Source organism: Sarcophilus harrisii, chromosome 2 (genome assembly GCF_902635505.1).
Source record: "Sarcophilus harrisii chromosome 2, mSarHar1.11, whole genome shotgun sequence".
NCBI lineage: Eukaryota > Metazoa > Chordata > Mammalia > Dasyuromorphia > Dasyuridae > Sarcophilus > Sarcophilus harrisii.
In genome coordinates, this window is record NC_045427.1 from 504,184,172 (window position 1) to 504,204,611 (window position 20,440).

The 20,440-nt window shown below is 33.3% G+C and overlaps 1 protein-coding gene across 6 annotated transcripts in view; it reads right to left on the reverse strand.

The window, feature by feature from the left end:
* MYO5A (myosin VA) overlaps positions 1 to 20,440 on the reverse strand; it is a 202,525-nt gene that overhangs the window by 72,009 nt on the left and 110,076 nt on the right. For all 6 annotated transcript variants that reach the window (XM_031955220.1, XM_031955217.1, XM_031955219.1 and 3 more), the window contains exons 10-20: positions 19,830 to 20,095; positions 18,309 to 18,390; positions 16,436 to 16,576; positions 14,934 to 15,059; positions 14,257 to 14,340; positions 10,413 to 10,571; positions 7,440 to 7,537; positions 6,545 to 6,631; positions 6,344 to 6,452; positions 4,260 to 4,471; positions 2,423 to 2,579 (exon numbers count right to left, since the gene is read on the reverse strand). In XM_031955220.1, coding sequence (XP_031811080.1) covers positions 2,423 to 2,579; positions 4,260 to 4,471; positions 6,344 to 6,452; positions 6,545 to 6,631; positions 7,440 to 7,537; positions 10,413 to 10,571; positions 14,257 to 14,340; positions 14,934 to 15,059; positions 16,436 to 16,576; positions 18,309 to 18,390; positions 19,830 to 20,095 — 1,521 coding nt within the window. The remainder of the gene's footprint in view (positions 1 to 2,422; positions 2,580 to 4,259; positions 4,472 to 6,343; positions 6,453 to 6,544; positions 6,632 to 7,439; positions 7,538 to 10,412; positions 10,572 to 14,256; positions 14,341 to 14,933; positions 15,060 to 16,435; positions 16,577 to 18,308; positions 18,391 to 19,829; positions 20,096 to 20,440) is intronic.

Genomic DNA, 20,440 nt, shown 5'->3' on the forward strand with positions numbered 1-20,440 from the left:
TCAATCATCTGAACTCACTGTAATTTACACTGTGATGTCTGGTATTATAAGCCTCTTCCTAAATATAATCCTGATGGATGAACTGCACTTATCTGATCATCAAATAGAGACAACAATTACAAACTGAAGTATTTTAAGCTTTAGGTCTCAAAGAATACACTGGAAAGCAATGCTATTTTTCCAGTCTCATTTTTTCCCCTCATTTCTGCCTCTCTTTTAAATGCTTACCTTCACCTTGGTAATTTTAGTAAACACTGCAACTTGCATTTCCCCTATTGAGTAAGTGACTTGTTTTCCCCTCAAGTCTCAAGAAACTATCATGAAAAACATGTAATCTGAAACATATCTGGATAAAATGATAAACTTGTGACTACACAGAACACACAGGTAGAGAATTCCTGACTCATCTTCTACCTACATTATATTTCTAACTTAATTTTTTCCTATATAACACTCTAGCTAAGGAATTCAACTCTCTACAGGTGCTTCTCCCTTTCAAATACTGTGGGGGGGGAAAGCCTGGCAATTCTGAATTGAAAGAAAAGCATGAGATGGTTTCACAGCATCATTTCCTTAAGGAAGGTTTTTTTTATTTTTTAAAAAAGGCAAAAATATGTCTAAGTAGCTCTTCAAGGCAATTCTAATGATACATAGAAAGAATTTCAAAGCAATTAGGAGGAAAGGGAGTCTCATTAAATACAAGTCTCAAATTCCTTTAGAAGCAGCTATAACACATATTTTATACACCTCAGAGAGTAGAGGCTTACTGTGGGAACCAAGTATGTATCACAACATGGTATTTTCACTCTTTTTGTTGTTATTTGCTTGCATTTTGTTTTCTTTCTCATTTTTTCCCTTTTTGATCTGATTTTTCTTGGGCAGCAGGATAATTGTGGAAATATGTTTAGAATTGCACATGTTTAACCTATATTAGATTACTTGCCATTTAGGGGTAGGGATGGGGGAAAAGGACAGAAAAAAATTAGAACACAAGGTTTTAAAAGCAAGGGTGAATGTTGAAGATTATCTATGCATGTATTTTGAAAACAAAAAGCTTTAATTTAAAAAAAATAAAGAAAAATAAAGAAGAGGCTTGACTTCCTAGGGGATTTGAGTAGGGTTCTCTATCTCCATCTCCAAGGGATCTTTACCAGTCACAAAAGCAGTGAAATTTATGGCGGTTAGAAAAATGGAATTAAGTCTCAGAAATCCTCTCTGAAAATAAAGATGAAATGCAAAAGTAAAGATAAAAAAAAATGGGGAAAGAGAGCTACACTTAGCTTTATCATTGCTCTCAGGTTAAACATTCCAATTTCTCTGATATTCTCCGGGTATAATCAATAATGAGTAATTAGAACTAGAGTATTATTTTCTAATACTTTTGCAACAGATCCCAGTACCATATTTGAGTTCTTAAAATTAAGTAATTTTTTTTTAGTCTAGGTATATTACCACCCTTACATACATTTTGGCCACACATAGTTTTTCTGTAGTCTATATTTGTGATTTTTTACCCCTTCTTAAATAGAATCTATACTTATCTAGGCTGTTTCATTTTATTAGTTCTTACCACTTGATTTAATTTACCAAGGTCACTTTAATTGTGATCTTCCTCTCCTACCTTGCTTTTATCTAACAACTAAATGCTATAGTTTGATTTTATCATGATAATTGATGATGATGCCACTTAAGATGAAAGCCAGTTTTCACACCTGAATCTATTTACTTGACTATATCTTCAAACGCCCAAAATTACTATGAATGACTCTTTAAATAGTTATATACTTACTGTCCTGTTCTATATCATAGTTTCCCAGTTTATTAAGAATATGCTATGAGGGCAACTAGTTGATGCAGTGGATAAAGCACCAGCCCTGAAATCAGGAGGATCCGACTTCAGGCACTTAACATTTCCTAGCTCTGTGTGACCCTGGACAAGTCACTTAACCCCAATTGCCTCAGCCAAAAAAAAAGATTCTAAAACCTAAATGCACAGAGTGATTACATTTATCAATTCCCTTCTGAACAACCAAGTTCATCACTGTGGTAGAGATTAAGATTGAGATATATTTTATTCTACTTTGATATTAAATTATTTCATCAGTAGTGTATAAGGTATAGAAATACCAGACTATATCTAATGCAAAAGATACTTTTGCACTGATTTTCTACACTACAGATGAGCGATGTCAAAATTTTCCTATCTGCGTGTGTGTGTGTGTGTATGTGTTAAATTTATTTAAGATTAGAAACCTAAATTTTAAATTGATGTTCATCTCTAACAGGATGCCTTCTATGGGTAGAGATGTCTGCTTATATCCTCTGGTATTTTGTATGATGCACATAATTCTGTAGACTTTCAATAATTATTCATTACAGGGATCTCAGTACAGACTCAAAGAGTCTGAACACAGTTGCTTACCTTACGATATCTATTTCTAGCCATGAAGCCTCGTAAATAAGACTGGAGAATGATAGTGGCTGCTCGTCTGATTTGGTACCTCTTTCGGACCACATACATTCGCCAGTACTTCTGAATAATAGTGGCTGCATTGGTTCTTCGCAGAAACTTAGCATAGCTGTTCAAAGTAAACAAAGATAAAGAGTCAGTAATTAGAAATACTCAGACATTCAAGCCATGTGGCCTCTCATAAATGTAAGATTTTTTTATATTTAATAGCCTTTTATTTACAGGATTTATACATGGGTAACTTTACAGCATTAACAATTGCCAAACCTCTTGTTCCAATTTTTCACCTCTTACCCCCCCCCCACCCCCTCCCCTAGATGGCAGGATGACCAGTAGATGTTAAATATATTAAAATATAACTTAGATACACAATAAGTATACATGACCAAAACATTATTTTGCTGTACAAAAAGAATCAGACTCTGAAATATTGCACAGTTAGCTTGTGAAGGAAATCAAAAATGCATGTGTGCATAAATATAGGGATTGGGAATTTAATGTAATGGTTTTTAGTCATCTCCCAGAGTTATTTTTCTGGGCATAGCTAGCTCAGTTCATTACTGCTCCATTAGAAATGATTTGGTTGATCTCGTTGCTGAGGATGGCCAGGTCCATCAGAACTGGTCATCATCTAGTATTGTTGTTGAAGTATATAATGATCTCCTGGTCCTGCTCATTTCACTCAGCATCAGTTCGTGTAAGTCTCTCCAGGCCTTTCTGAAATCATCCTGTTGGTCATTTCTTACAGAACAGTAATATTCCATAAATAAATGTAAGATTTTCAATAGGATGTTACACACACACACAGATATAGAGACATAAATTATGGAATCTTAGGATCAGAAATTCAAAGAAGAAAAGTAGCTTGCTTTCTAGTTTTACAGATGAGAAAACATAAGGAAGCAGATATTCCCTAAGACAGTAAGTTGTTCAGTTAATGTTTAAATCAGGGTATCAGAGTCCAAATTCGATGCTTTTTCCTCTGTACCACAAATAATATGCAAATAAAATGGATATAATATATTTAGCTTTTAATATATGTCAATATGCCACTCTCTTTTATTAAACTTGTTTTGCATTCATATATGGTCACCAAAAAATTGTTTACCAATCATCTGATTGTTGCATAAATGTAACTTTTTTTTTTCCCTTAAGGATTATCTCATGTAGAATCTTACTGATAAAACTATTTCTATTTTCCAGCACCCCTTCAGCTCATTTCTCCAGAAGACACTTCCATGGAAACATTACTAATTAGACCACAATAATATATATGCAACTTTTTCTACCCATATTTGATTTCTTTATACCCTTATTATTATTACCCTATATTTCATTTTCACAAAGCAAAAGCACTTTGTAAAAGCAGATGAATACTAAGAAAATACAATTTGTAGAATTTAACACTAACAAGAATGAGAGTGATTATTAGATTACTTTTTAAATACTGAGTGTTCATCCAATAAAGATGGACTGTGTATTTACTATATGTCATGGATATTTTTTTAAGAAATGAAAACCAAACAGATGGTAGAATTAGATGAATGATAAAATTTTCATGACTTTCAGCTTTATTCATTAGCTTATATGACTTTTCAGCAGTAACACCATGAAGAGAATTTCATTTTAAGAGAGACAAGCTGCTATGCACAAGAGACATGATATTCTATTTAATCTCCTGGAAAACAAATACCCTGGCACACAGCACAGAAAAGAGGAAGCGGACAGCAGTCTTCTCTGAAAGTCCTGCTTAGGAGATTCTAAAATCACATGGCACAGTTCTGCTTACCATCTTGCCTGGTAGCCTCGAACATATCTCTGAATAGTAATAGCCGCCTTCCTCATACGCAGATACTTCTTTCGCAGCAACCAGCCCCGAATTGTCTTCTGGATACGGATACAGGCAGCCCTCAGTTTGTCTGCCCTTATTTTTTCCAAATAAGCTACTTGCCCGGCTCGGAAAAATATCTTGGTCTTACCAAACTGGTATTTATCTTTATCCTATTTTCAGAGAAAAATGTACATTCGAAAACAAGATTAATGGTCATATGAATAAAATGTTAGAACAGAAAGGGAAACAAAGATTGTCTAAAAGCAGAATCAATGAAGAGGTGAAACTACATCTAACATTTTTGCTAAATCAGCAATTAACTAATGGAACCAAATTTTGATCCTAGGCACTTCTGTTCAAAATTTCTAGGATTAGTGAGATTGAGGAAGTGGAAGGGATTTTAAGGAAGGCTATAATGACAAATACTTTCCAGAGTTCTTCTACCTGGAGAAGATTATTTGAGGCCAAAATATGATGGGATTTAGGGTAGTTTTTTGTTAGCTTGTTTGTGGTTTAAACATCTCAAGGAAATGGAGATGTTGATATTTTCTTTGATTCATGCTGTATTCCAGGTGAAAGCTGAGGGGACAAAAACACCAAGAATAAGATAACTCTAAAAGTTCACAAAATTAGAGAAAATTAAGATATTGAGTTAGTTTTCCTTTAAATGTATTACTGTTGGTTCCAATTATAGCGTTATTGAGGCTTTCATCATGACCACCCTCTGTTACAAAACTTTCAAATTCAAGCATTAGTTAAGTATTTAACTATATGTTAGCACTCCTACTGTGCCAATATAAAAAGAAAATAATTGCTTGCCCTCAAGAAGCTTAGATTTTACAGTGGGGTAAACTATATGCTGTTGTTATTGTTGCAGTTTGGAAGGTAGAGGGAGGAAGAACAATTAGAGGTATCCTAAAGACACTTTTACAGTCTCTTGACCCAGTCTCTTTGGCCCTTGAGCCAAACTTTAAAGGAAGCTGGTGACAGGATGCAAAGGAGAAACATTCCAGGCTTGGAAGATTATTTGCCCAAAGGCATGGAGGAATATCAAGAGAACAACAGCAAATAGACCCTAGTAGCTTTAAGTACCTTCCCAAGTACCTCTGAGACAACTCTTAATTTGGGATGTCAAGGTTTTGGTTTCTCTCAGTATATCTTAGGGTGTCATCTCGTCAATATATAGACTTCAGTTTCAGGCAAATTAGACTATTCACTGAGCCAAGAACTTCTTACTTCAACACCTTTCCTTTTGGTCATAATTCCTTTCATTCCTGTCCCTACAACCTAGATCTTATGATATTTGCACCTTTTTTTTGTTGGTCTAAATTCTATCCATACTTTCCCTCTGAAGCCTTCTCTGGCTTCTCTGGGGACCATGATATGACATGCAAAAAAGGGATTTAATTGATGGTGGACTGCACAAAGTTATCAGGCTCACTTTTTCCTCCAGAACTATCTGGGTCCAGTAGTAAAGTTTAGAGTACTAGAATAGAGTAGGATACAGATGGCCCTGGATGTAGTGGGAATCCTCTCCTGTAACTTCAACAAGAAGGTGGTCTTATATTGTTTTTTTCTCCCATAAGTATATGTATTGTTATCTTAATTATCTTGTAAGCCCTATAAGGCTTTAAGCTCTACTAAGTGAAAGATGTACTTTTAATTCTTTATATCTCCCACAGTGCAAAGCATGGTGTCTTACACCAATTAGGCATTTATTATTGTTGGTTTTCCAAAAAAGGATAAAGTGAAAATGGCTAAAAGTTACTGACTAATTGTCAGACATCTTCTTTTCCAGTCCCAGGACACATAACACTGTCTTGGAACTCTGGTCAATTCTTCCTACCATTACTGAACCTCTCTGCTCTGCTGGATCCTCAAGCAACTACCCCAATATGCTGTCATTTTTAATTCTAATTTTACATTGTCAATCTAGATTTCTTTTCTCCAGCAAAAGTTTGAATGAAAAGTTAGCAATCAAAATCAAACAGATTCTTAAGAAAAATTCTGTCAATCCCAAGTTCAATAAAAAGGATTCCTACCAGTATCAGTTTCTCTAATACATTTTTGCATGTCTGCTTCCTATCACTGAGTACATCTTTTTGCTTCATCAAGACACGATAACGACTAAAAAATTCTTGATATGTCCACCTGCCAAAAGAAATCAACAAAAGTTTAGTTAAACATTTGGGATTATCTCTCCTTTAAAAAAAGATCTCTGACTTAAGAAATACATGGCCTACCTGGAGGGGAAACCTGCTGCACTAATTCGGATGGTTTCCAAGACGCCACACGCCCTCAACTGCTGTACCGCCCTCTTTTCATCAAATCTGCAGGTGAAAATGCAGTAATGTTAATAAAAAAGCATTAGTATAGCAAGCACAAATGTGATTACAGCTTCCCATTATTTTATTCCATAACAACTAACTGATAAAATATGATATTATGAAAGAAAGAGAAAGAAATTGATGGTCCCAAAGTTATAGCAACAGTGGTGAAAGAAAACTTGTTGTGAAGGCAGGTTAGTGATTAACAGTGAGAATATGAACATACCAAATCAGGTTGCCAAAGTACACGTGACATGAGTCAGGATATCTCTAAGTGTCCTAAGCTCCTATAGTAGTTAAAGTAGGCTGAAAAGACAATTTAATCCTCCCAAAGACCTTTGCACTAAATCTCAGTTATGGCTACAATAACCACACCTTTACCCTACACTTTGATTTGAAATTTTCAGTTTTCTTTAGGTTAAACCTGCTGTTTTTTTCTCACTCTCTCCTTTAGTTTACTTGAATCTTTTAAAATAATAATAACCACAACAACAATAGCTAGTATGTTTATAGTGCTTTAAGAATAACAAAGCATTTCACATGTCATTTCTTTTGATGATCTTCACAACCACCTTGGGAATTAAGTACTGTTATGATTTCCATTTTACAGATAAGGAAACTGCAGTTGACATAGTTAATAAGTATCTAGGGTTAAATTTGAACTCAGATCTTCCTGATTCCAAGTCTAAAGTTTCAACATCTAGCTGCCTCAAGGTAGTTTCTTTTGCAAGTGACTTTTTATTCAGTGATGTCTTTCCTAGGAAAATTAAATACACTTTTTTTCAACTGAGAAGTTAAAAAATAAACTTACGTAAATGGAAACTTGAAGTCATTTGGTTTAATACAGCGCACGTAATGGGGAGTTGTAGCATTGAGAGTCTCCATCAGCAAATGAAGAGAATTTCTGAACTACATGAAAATGAGAGAAAAGAGGATCAAAGATAATATGCAACCAATAACAACCTTAAGATCATAACATCTTATTCACAGGATTATTTTTTAATGCTGTACAAAAAATTATCAGTGAATGAAATAGGAATGAAATCAGTGAAAGAAAACCAGATTTCAGGAGACTAGGGCTAAATTTGAATGCAGGTTTTTGTAATTCCAAGTCCAGAGCCAGAGTTCTACCATACTGTGCCACATAGTTGCCTCATGGTAGCTATAAATACCATAACAGAAATTTTATTCAGTGACTTCTTTCCTAGAATCATTAAATATACTTTTTTTCAACTGTGAATTTAAAAAATAAATTTACAAAAATGGGATTTTCAAAGTGTGTGCTTTCCACTCCAGTAGGAATGATTCAATAATCGTGGAAATTGAAGGAAAGAAGCCTGTGAGACAGGCAGAACAGTCACTGTAATGGCATTTATAGCTATGAAGACCAAGGTTTAGAAGTCTTAAGGGATATATCCAAAGTTGCCCTAGTTAGGATTCAAACCCAAATACTGTGATTTCAAGCCTGGAAATCTTTCTACCATACCAAAGTGCCTCTTTTAAATATTCATCTTATGTCATTAGTACAAAACTTATCAATATCACCCTGACTTTTTAAATACAGAAAGGTAATTTCTAGAAGATTGACAGAATTGAAAGCAACAGAATTTAAATGAGTACTTGTAGATTTAGTTTGAAAAACACAAATTCTTCCTCTCCCATCTACAATCTATATAATTTTATTCAGAGCAATATTAAAGTACTTTGTACATAGAATTTTGGTTGAAATTGTGAATTTTTGAGGGCTAAAAAGTGTTTTTAAATGTAGTTCCTATTTAGGATACAGATAAGATACATGGATAAGAACATGGGTCCTGGAGTCAGGAAGATCTGAGATCAAATACAACCTCAGACACTTACTAGTTAAGTGATTAAGCAAGTCACTTAAACACCATTTACCTCAGTTCCTCATCTGTAAAATGGGGACACCCTACTGAAGGAAATGGCAAATCACTCCAATATCTTTGCCAAGAAATCCCTACAAAGTTCATGAGGAGTCACAAAAAAATCAGATATGATTAAAACAACTGAATAACAACCTAAAAGACAGTGTGGAAGAGTGGAGGGATAGACACTGGAGTCAGAAGAAAGGATTTAAATGCTGCCTCTGACTCATATTATGTAAATGACATCACTAAGAATTATTTTCCTCATCTGTAAAATGAGCTAGCCATTAAGGTCCCTTCCAACTCCAAATCAGCAATTCCATGAAATTAACTGTGTGTGTGTGCGTGTGCATGTGCATGTGTGTGTGTGCACGTGTGTGTGTGTGTGTGTGTGTGTGTGTGTGTGTGTGTGTTTGGGGTAGAGGGAACAACCTGGAACAGATTTCTCCCATGTAGGAAACTTTCTATACTCTCCACAAATTGATGGATTAATAATTTGTCTACTATTTATAATCTGCGACAGTTGCCTAGGACATGGAGAGGTTTAGACAATTGTGATCACAATACTGGTATGTATCAGAAGCAGGATGACCTGAACTCAAGTCAGGAAGACTGTCCAAAGCTTATCCTTTACCAACTATCCTTCTCTTCACACGCATACACACACACACACACACACACACACACACACACACCCCTCCCCCACCCATCCACACTCCTTCATCCCCCCTCCATGTCTGTAATCATAAAAGTTTTAGAGCTGGAAATGACCTTAGATACCACCTAACCCAGATATCTCACTTTCAGATGAGGAACTGAGGTTTCTCTTAATGCCAATAATATTTAAATTCTTTTATGGCATGAAATAGAAAGCATAGCATTATTTCATTTGAGGAATTCTGTCCATCATCCTAATCTAGCAGTAACCAACTTTACTTGAGCTTAAGAACAGAGGACCATATGTTAATTTAATATTAAAATGGACATCCCTGAAAGGAGCAAAGGAACACCCCAAGTTTTACTTTCCAACCAAAAAGGAGATGCTGCATATTGATGCTGATATTTTGTGAATACTGTTTTTAGATTATTCTTCAGGCATTGGGGCAAAATGATTATATTATAAAGAGAAAAAAATTTTATACAAAAATAGCCCCACCCCCATAACTCTTTTTAGTTGGCATTCAAGAAGGCTTAATATATAGGATTAACCAGGAAACTGTTATACTCCTAAGTTTGTCCAGTAGCTATTGGATAAAAGGCTAGAAAAAAATGTTTTTATACCTTGGATAAAGGTCAGAAATGCTTAGTTTGTACCTACCAACAAGCCTCAGCAAATGCAGCATCCATGACTGGAAATATCATCGGGGGATGGGGTTGGGGGGCAGAAAAAAAGTTTAGAAATAGGGGCAGCTAGACACCACTCCTGAAGTTCAAAAACTGGCCTCAGACACTTAATACTTCCTAGCTGTGTGACCCTGAGCAAGTCACTTAACCCCCATTGCCAAAGAGAAACAGAGAGACAGAGATAGAGAGAGACAGAGAGACAGATAGAGAGAGAGAAGGATTCATAAAAAAGATGGAAGTGCAGCTAGTGGAGGACTTTGAATTATGTGTAGGATTAGGGTTGGTAGAATGTGTGTTGGGAAGAAAAATGGATACTAAATCCTATTCAATTCAATAAGCATTTTTAAAGGATTTATTATGTATCTGGTAGTATGCTAGATACTGAGGATTAATGTCTTAAAAAATTTGTTCCGGTCCTTATTGAACATACATTCTACAGTAACTTCATATTGTGTAAGAAGCATTAAATATTGGGGTACATTGAGAAGGGGCAAGGAAATTTTCTAACATCATAATTGATGTTAGAAAAGGAAGATAGGTATGTTACCACTCACCTGGTGTCCCACAGTTTTCTTATGCTCTTTTGTTGATTGGCCTGGTCTAACTTTGGTTGGTTTTATAGGAGTCCTGGAGAGCGGAGTACGCCCAGGAGTGGCTGAAGAGGGACTGATAGCTTTTTCATCATCTTGAAATAATTCTGGGAGCATTTTAAACTATGTCACAAATAGAAAAAAAACATTAAAACTGGAATAAAAACAAACACAAAGAAAAGATAATGTAATATAATCCAACTAAAGTGGATCCCTTCAAGTACTCCTAGAAAAATGCTTTCAGACTCACAATCCATGAATGTTCTATGATTCAGTGGCAAAGGATTTAAAAACATAAAACAAATACAGAGAAAAATTGTCTTGTTAGGAATTTATGAAAATTTTTTCTCTTTATTATTAATTCCTTTTGTCTACATAATCTTTATTTCTGAATATAGCCCTTCTTCATACACTATAAAATAAACTACCTCTTGTAATAAAGAAAAAAAAGGACAAAAAAAATAATCAATTCAACAAAACCAATACATCAATTGAGTGACTGTGTATATGATATTCTACATCCATATTTCTAACATCATCTTTGCAAAGAAGGGAGGGAGGTGAATTTTATCAGCTCTTCTTCAGCCAAAGATTCTTGGCCATTATAATTACAGTGTTATGATTTGAAAGCTTATTTGTTCTTTCTATTTACATTGGTATCATTAAGTCCTGCTCTACTTAATTTATTCTGAAGCATTTCACACAAAACTTCCCATAAGAAATTGTTAATGTGAAAAATATTATTGCTGCCCTAACATTTCACTATAAAAAATAAGCTTTCATCTTAATATTGCAGTTTAACATGGCAATTTGCTTCCATAGTAAAGAAAACATTTCTATAGGGGCTCAAGCTCAATTCAATTTAACAGGAAACTTTAATAAAAGTTAAATTATTAAATATTTGATAAGTTATTAAATATTTAATAAATGTCTATCTACTATGTGCAAAGTATTAGAGGGAATATAATGAAAAAAATTTAAATAAAATTCTACCAAAGAGATTACAGCAATATATCACAAAGATCATACACTATGACCAGGATTTATTTATGCTAGGGCTGATTCAATACTAGGAAAATAATAAATATATTTAATCAAAAAAATTAAAATAAAAAAAGGAAAACACCACACCACCAACATAAAAAAATCACCGAATCATTTGAATAGAGAGAAAAACTTTTGACATAACTGTGTGTGTACGCACATAGGAATAATAGACAGATACAGATATAGATATATAGATATGTAGGCATCTTACTATAGACAGAGCTGTGAATTGTTTCAGCCATTCTGGAAAGCAATTTAGAGTTAAATCTTTTTAAAGGTATTAAAATATCTATACTCTTTAAGCTAGAGAATCCACTAGTAGTAATATATACCAAGGAGGTCAAAGATTCAAAGAAGGAATGCATTTATACCAAAAACTTACAGCAGTCATTTTTGTAGTTGTTAAGAAAAGCTGATTAAAAACAAAACAACATGCTGTTGCTCATCAACTAGGGAATAGGTTTTTGTTGTTATTGTTGTTAAATATGGTATATTAATGTATTAGATTATTACTACATTGTAAGAAATGACAAAGATGAAGAATTCAGAAAAGCATGAGATGTCTGAACCAATGCAAACTAAAGTAAGCAGAATCAAAAAACAGTATATACAATGACATAACAGTGCAAATGGAAAGTCCCCAAATTGAACCCAGTGTAATTATAATGACAAAGCCTGGAGAAGACATAAGAAAATGCAACTATGTCCCATTTTTGCGAAATGCAACACTGATGTGTTAGTTTTAATATAAATACATTTTTCTTCTTTTTTCAATTCTTTGTTACAAGGCATTGTTCTCTGGGGAGATAATAGAGATGACTTGGAAATTGAGATGTAAAAGATATCAATAAAAATAGCACATATATCCTGCCTACCTGTCATGAGCTATATAGAACAAGAATTTACACTCTTATACCTTTTATAAAGACATTTAGAACATGCTGGATCTTAAAAGTTTTGCATAAAGTAAACCTTCCATGGAAGCAAAACAAAACTTGAAGTTTTTTCTCAGATTGATTGACAGAAGAGATGACTAATCTCTAGCTAGTCATTAGCATTCATGATTTCCTTCAGATAAATAGTAAACTCATCAGGAAACTTAAGAAGACAATCATCTGTGTTCGGGGATTTAAAAGCTTAGAAATGTTCCACCTAAGTTAAATTACCTTAAAAAAATATCATCAGCTTTTTACTAAACAAGTAGCAACACTATTATAAATCTGAAGTTTCACCACTAATCACAAAACATTTTAAACTTAAATAACAGAATTATTAAAAACAAATTTTAGGTCATTTTAAAAAAAATTAAGCCTATACTACTGGGCTTATACCCCAAAGAGATACTAAAGAAGGGAAAGGGCCCTGTATGTGCCAAAATGTTTGTGGCAGCGCTGTTTGTAGTGGCCAGAAACTAGAAAACGAATGGCTGCCCATCAACTGGAGAATGATTGGGTAAATTGTGGTATATGAATGTTATGGAATATTATTGCTGTGTAAGAAATGACCAGCAGGATGACTACAGAGAGGCTTGAAGAGACTTACATGAACTGATGCTAAGTGAAATGAGCAGAACCAGATCATTATTTACTTCAACAACAATACTGCATGAGGATGTATTCTGAGGGAAGTGGATTTCTTCGACAAAGAGAAGATCTAACTCAGTTTCAATTGATCAATGATGGACAGAAGCAGCTACACCCAAAGAAAGAACACTGGGAAATGAATGTAAACTGTTTGCATTTTTGTTTTTCTTCCCGGGTTATCTTTACCTTCTGAATCCAATTCTCCCTGTGCAACAAGAGAATTGTTTGGTTCTGCACACATATATTGTATCTAGGATAAACTGTGACACATTCAACATGTATAGGACTGCTTGCTATCTGGGGGACGGGGTGGAAGGAGGGAGGGGAAAAGTCGGAACTGAAGAGAGTGCAAGGGATAATGTTGAAAAATTACCCAGGCATGGGTTCTGTCAATAAAAAGTTATAATTATTAAAAAAAAATAAGCCTATAAGCTATGAAAAAGAAGGATTTTTTTTCCTACAAAATTCCCTTAGAATCACAATTTGATTTTTCCTGTCACTGAGTGTTCAATTTAGCATTTTGTATTTAAATGATCCAGCCTGAAAATGAGAATTTATGTTTTCAAAGCTATTGAAAACAACAGTTTTTCCTCCAAGAGCAATATTTAAAGGTGTGTATGAAACTCTCCAGAAGCCAAATTCCTAAATAGTAATGCTAGAATAAGAAAATGAAAATGGAATACGGGAAGCAGGCTTGTAGTGAAGATTGTCATTTAACAACTAATTATCTTCAAAATATCTAATGAAATAATTTTTACACAACTGAAATTCCCAGTTGGCTACACTCCTATGGATCTTCCTATCATGCACTGTGAATTCATCATCCTACAAAAATAACATCAGCCTGGATATTCCACATTACCCTCTGGCCTGAACCTGATTGGAGGGCAGATCAAGAAGCTCCCCTCAAAATCTCTCCTTAAGAAAGGCTCTGAGATTTACCACATTGTTTGCACTCTTTCTGAGGATACTAGGTACCTTCCCTTCCTCCATCCTTAACCCTTTACAGCTTTCTTTTGTCGTATTGTCTTCTCCCATTACATGATAATCTCCTTAAGAACAGGTAGTGGCTTGCTTTCTTATATTTGTATCACAAGTGCTTAGCACAGCACCTAGCCCATAATAATGTGACAGTATTAACTATTTTACGACCAAGAAAAAATACTCTCCACAATTACCTTGCTTGATTTAAGAACTTTAATTTGTTCTTCAAAAACTGTGTCCTTATTCTTCTCTAAGAAGCCTTCACACTGGTATTCAACCTGCAAACATATGGATAAGTATTTAATAAAACTCTTCAATAACAACCACAAAAAGTTTTTGAGCTAGTTATTGATTGCAAGAATCATGTCGTCAGTTTCTCCTCTATATAAGGCACTATGGTAGGAATGTTTAATTTAATCTGAACCGTTTCTATAAAAGTGACCCCACAAAGCCATGAATTGAGAGAAAATCCTGCATAGTAGATAGAAATCTAACCTCAAAGCTAGGAGGACTTAGGTTCAAGATTTGGGGGAGGGGGCTTTGACACACACACACACACACACACACACACACACACACACACACTGGTAGTGAGATCCTGGGCTTACCTTCTCAATACCTTAGGCAATTTTCCAAATCTATAACTTATAGAAAAAGTACAGACTTGTATTGGTAGAGGAATTTTCTTCACTGGGGAGTTCCCTATACAAATGAAATCACAGGTCCAGTTCCTATTTCTATCCCTAAAGTCATATAGGATGTAATCTTTAGCAAAGAGAAAAAAGTTACCTGCAATTCCCTCCCCCCTTTTTAACTTATAACTTCTAAAGTTTAAAAGGAAATAAGCAAAAATAAATCAAAGCATCCTTACTTTGTCAGCAAAATGTTGAATGATAAAAGCTTTGTTTGATAGACGAGGCTTTTCAAAGAGTGCACATTTGTTCAAATGTGTATTGTACAACTTCTGGGCCCATGTATCATCTGAACCTTTAGGCATCTAGAAAAGAAAAGCAAGTCAAGAGTTACAGCATAGCTGTGATGCTCATCTGAAGTGAGTAAAAAGCTAAGTTGCACTTTCTGTCACTATGAAATATTTTTTACATTTACTTAAGGAACTCTTCTATCTTTTTCATGTTTTTGTGGACTCACTTTGATGGTCTACAGACCTACAAATCAATTATAATTAAATTGAATATCTTGACTATCAAATGAATATCAAGGCTGACAAAGCATTCTTTTCCATTTTTTTTAAATTTAACATATTTCATCAGCTTTCAAATGAACAATTAAATGGACTTTTATATAAAAGGCAAACTAATGAACATGTTAACAAATCAGGACAAGTTTATGGGAAGGTGAAATTCATCATATGTATTTTAATACAAAAAAATTTTCTCTCAAATACCAGATGGGGAAGTTGTGCCTAGACAGGATCTAAAAAAGATTAGATAGTAGTATGAACTCAATATAAACCGATAATGAAAAAATTCTAATAGATTTTGATCTACAATGAGAAAGTGTCCAAAATGAGAAAGGTTATATTACACCCACTATATTCTCCTCTTTTGGGATAATATCTGGAAAACTGTTCAACTCTGGGTGACATCTCTTAAGGACATTGGTAAACTGGAAAGGATCCAAATGCAAGCAACAAGGATCATAGATTTATGGCTAGAAAGAACCTCAAAGTTCAACTGGTCCAACCATCTTTTTCTAAATGAGAAAACAGAAGTCCAAAAAGGCTCAAATTACTTCCCTAAGGTAGACAGGTAGGTCATGAATTGGTTAGCCTCAGAGTGAAGAATTAGGAATAATGGGTGGAAGAAGCTAAAGAGAATAAGATTTAGGTTTACTGAGATAATTGCTTTTTATGGGAAAACACAATCTTCATCATAATGTGATTTATATTCAAGATGAATGTGAATTATCAGGATTAAAAAAAAGCTTACAAAGGGAATCAATTATTTTCTTAAACATCTACTACTGAACAAAAAGAAATTATATAAACACAGATAGAACTAATAGCATAACCTAAATTTCCAGACAATAAACTAAAAATATTCTTTCATACAAAGAGCTTTTTTTTTAAAGGAAAAAAAACACATTCCTCATTTCTTATCCAACATTAGCAAAATGGAATGTATGAGAGCTAACAACTCTCTACAGCTAAGAAACTGTTGTATGGGAACTGGTAACAAATAAGAAAAAAAGAATTGTTGAGTTGTGGTATTCACTACCAAGGGGTAAGAAAAGCACTCTAAAACAAGCTATATTTGGTTTATGAATCCCTATTTGATCAAATTTAACTCTTTCAAACTTATTTTACCTCTTATAATAGACCTTAAAGTAGTCAACTAAAAATATTTTACCTACCTTGCATTCTTCATCCAACAAATCCAGAATGCCCAGTTTTGCTTCTATAAGGTTAATACAAGGTTGATTGTCATAAAAATCTATGAGTGTCCATGGAATTTGCTCCTTCATATACTCTTCTTGTTCTAGCTTAAAGACATGCTGTAGAGAGGGGGAAAATAGTATTCCTTATAACCAACAGCATCTATCTATCTACCTGTATATTTATATTGACATATAAATATATAATATATTAATTATATGTAATATAATTAATTATAATATAATAATATATGATAAATAAACTTTATTTACATATAAAGTTTATTTATTTATTATATGTGTTATTAAGAACATCATAAAATTCCTGCTAGTTTCCAGACATTATAATCTAATCGGGGAAACAGAATGAGGACTTATGATATAGTACAAGAAAACTTAAACATCAGCTATTCATTACATTCAGAATATGAGTAATTTTGGATGTGGTTGGTCTATATAGCAGAGGGTTTAAATGATAATATTTTAATATTTTTTTCCTGGAAACGTTTCTAAAATACATTTCTCTGACTTCTTAAATTGTTGTACTATGTAATAAATGCAGCTGTAATTATGGATATAGATGATATGGGGATACTGAGCTAAAATATTTAGCTTCAATACTTCAATTCAACATATGAATTACATGCCAATGAAAAACAAATAACTACTGCTGTCAACTCTAATGCAAAAGCTGGGTGTTAAATATTAGCAACATGCTTATGAATGATGATCATCACTGTCTTCAAACAAAATGATCTTCGTCTTTGTAAATTTTGTTAAAGATAGGTAATCTCTATTTTAAGACGACAAAAACATTTGACTGGGACTATATTCCCCCGTTTTCCTCTCAGCTGAGTTTTTATGTTAAAGCTAGAAACACATACCTTGTCAAAAAATATTTGAAATGGTCAAAATGTTTGAAGGTAAATATACACATATATGTAAAAATACACACACACATATATATACACATAGAATGCTATGTCTTAAGATATCCTAAAAGTGCCTAAAAACTTTAGTTTAAAACTTAAGCTAAGCCCAACTTAAGATATCCAAACCCCAAAATTTACTGGATGAATATTAAGAGATATGGCATTAAGATTAAGCAACTACCTAAATATCTTAATAAATTATATAGAGCTCAATTAAACTGATGAATAAGAAGTTTTGTTCTGTTTTTTTAAACAAACTTCACACTGAGATAAAGAAAAACCAGTATTTGGATTCTTGTGGGAGTTTGACAGGATTTATATTTTTATTCACACAAGAAACTATTTTCCTTTATAAATATCCTCTTTAATTCAAGCATCTCCAATTAGCATAAGAACTCAATATGGTATTTTATTTACATGCTAATATAGGAGAATAAGGTTAAAAAAAAATTTCCCATTGGCTCACTGAGTGACCAGTGTTCAAGAAAAAAGTTAAGGAGAATGCCTTCATATCACGAAATTATGATTATTATATGGAGAAATTTAATTTCTAATTTGAGTCACATAATACTGCAAATAAAAGTTAAGATAAAGCCTTAGTATTATACAAAATTACCTCAAATACACAATAAAAGATATTGTCTGTATTTTCCAAACTACTTTCTGTCATGCTATTCTCTAAGCACTTCGTTTGGGCATACAAGATTCTCAATATAGCTCCATTGAGTAGACTAAGAGCAGGAGATATTTGGAGCCTACACAGACAATGACATACTCTCTATATTACATTCATTATTAACCATTATCTATTGTTCTAAATCTGAGAAATTAAATATAATTTGGGAATTGATTTCAGGAATTAGATTTCAAATACAACTTTTCAAGGGAATCACTTTTTAGCAGGAAAAGAAAATTCTTACCATGTTGAATTGTTGCTGTAGTTTCTCATTGGCATAGTTAATACAAAATTGTTCAAAGCTATTTATCTCAAATGTTTCAAACCTGTAAAACAAAGATAATTTGATGTATAATGAGGCAAAAACACAGAAAACATTGCACAATAGAAACAATAAGAAAAGCCCTAAATTATTTGAAATTTGCTCTCCAAAGTAATGAGGTTTGACTGCTTTCTTGAAAGAGGGTCTCAGCCAATGACCCTGATCACGAACTGAATGTTCACCAGACTCCAGTAGAATAACAAAAAAGCATAAATATATTGTACTATCAGGAGAATGAGCTTTGGAAATCCCACCCCAAAGTAGAAAATAATTAAAGTAATCAATAAGGACATAGTACTATTGAAGTACTAATATAGTATTAATAAAAACATATAATATTTGGAGTCATAGTATTTTCTTAATGGTCAACTTACAAAATCACCATTATTTCAATGTTCGTTCTCTCTCTCTCTCTCTCTCTCTCTCTCTCTCTCTCTCTTTTTTTTCCTGAGGCAATTGGGTCAAGTGACTTGTCTAGGGTCATACAGTCAGGAAGTGTTAAGTGTCTGAGACCAGATCTGAACTCAGGTCCTCCTGACTTCAGGGCTAGTGTTCTATCCACTACACCTTCTAGCTGCCCCATTCCAATGTTCTCTTAATATAAATAGTATGGGAACAAAAAATTATTTTTTTTAAAAGGACAGTTTACAAATAAAAAGTATTATATCAAACATGAGTATACAATAAGGAATTTAATAGTAAAAAGTAGAATATATTAATGGGAAGAGTTAAGGGCTGAACTGATTTATAATTCAATTCAAATCAGTTCAATGAAACAGAATATACATTTTTTAAGTGTGCTCTAGTATCAAATGAACTATGCTGAGTGCTGAAGACAGCAAAGATAACATTAAGATATGGAGATAGACCTCAAAAGAATTTATAATATGGCTGGGAAATAAGACATAGATTCAAACAAATATAAGCCAGAATCTAATAGGAACATAAGAAAGGTCCAAATAAAGAAGCACTGATTTGGGGAGAAAAGAATAATTTCTAGCTCTAGAAAGCAAAAACAAAACAAAACAAAATAAAAGGAAAAACAAAACCTTCATACAGAAGGTATGGGACACAACTCTGAAGCTTCTTTGATTTCTTCTTCATGCCTACCACAGTAAATACCTTCCTTTTTAGCCTTTTGTGTGTTGTCTTTTTCCATTGAAATATAAACTCCTGGAAAGTGGAGATTTTTTTTTTTTTCTTTTTTATAGATTAAGTAAGCTAGAGTAGGATTCCAGTTTTATTTTTATGTATTGTAGGATAATTAAATCACTACCATTAGAAATTCTTTAATTCAAATGGGCAGAAGCTAAAGTATTTAATAAACTCTTGAAGGTATTTAATTATTTCTCTTCAGTAGTAAATTTTCCACTATCGAAATAAATTAAGCTATTGTAATTTTTATGGAAGACCACTAAAAATTAACTAATATAATACACTTACCCATAAATATCCAACACTCCAATAAAAGAGTGTTGCTTTACAGCTGAATGGAGAGCTTGATTGACATGATCTACAATCCAGTTAAAGAGTTTAGCATAGATATGTTTGGCCAAGGCATCCCGAGCATTAGTGGCCTGAAATTTGGGAATTGGTTTGATATAGGTCTCAGTTGCAGTAGCCAGCTTCCTATGGCAAAGCCAGTGAGACATTTCTTCATATTCAACTCCCATAAGATCACAGAAAATGCTAAGAGGCTCATGTTTCGGCTGCCAAAAGAAAATGGCTCATTTAGATAAGTCTTATAATAAGAATTTTCCAGAAAATATTTGTGAAGATACAAAACAGTAAGATTTCTGACATTAAAAAATAGAAGAATTCACCAGGATCACCAAATGATAATTTCTATATTTGTAATGCTAATAATGCAAATAAAGGCATAAAATATTAATATTATTGTTTTTATATCAATCTCAAATTTGTACAGTGCTTCATGTTTTCATAAAGCATTTTATACAAACTGTCTCATCTAATTCTTTAAAATTAGTCTATTTTTATTCTGAAATTAAACACCAAATTAGATGAACATTTCCAATACATAGCAGAACAACAAC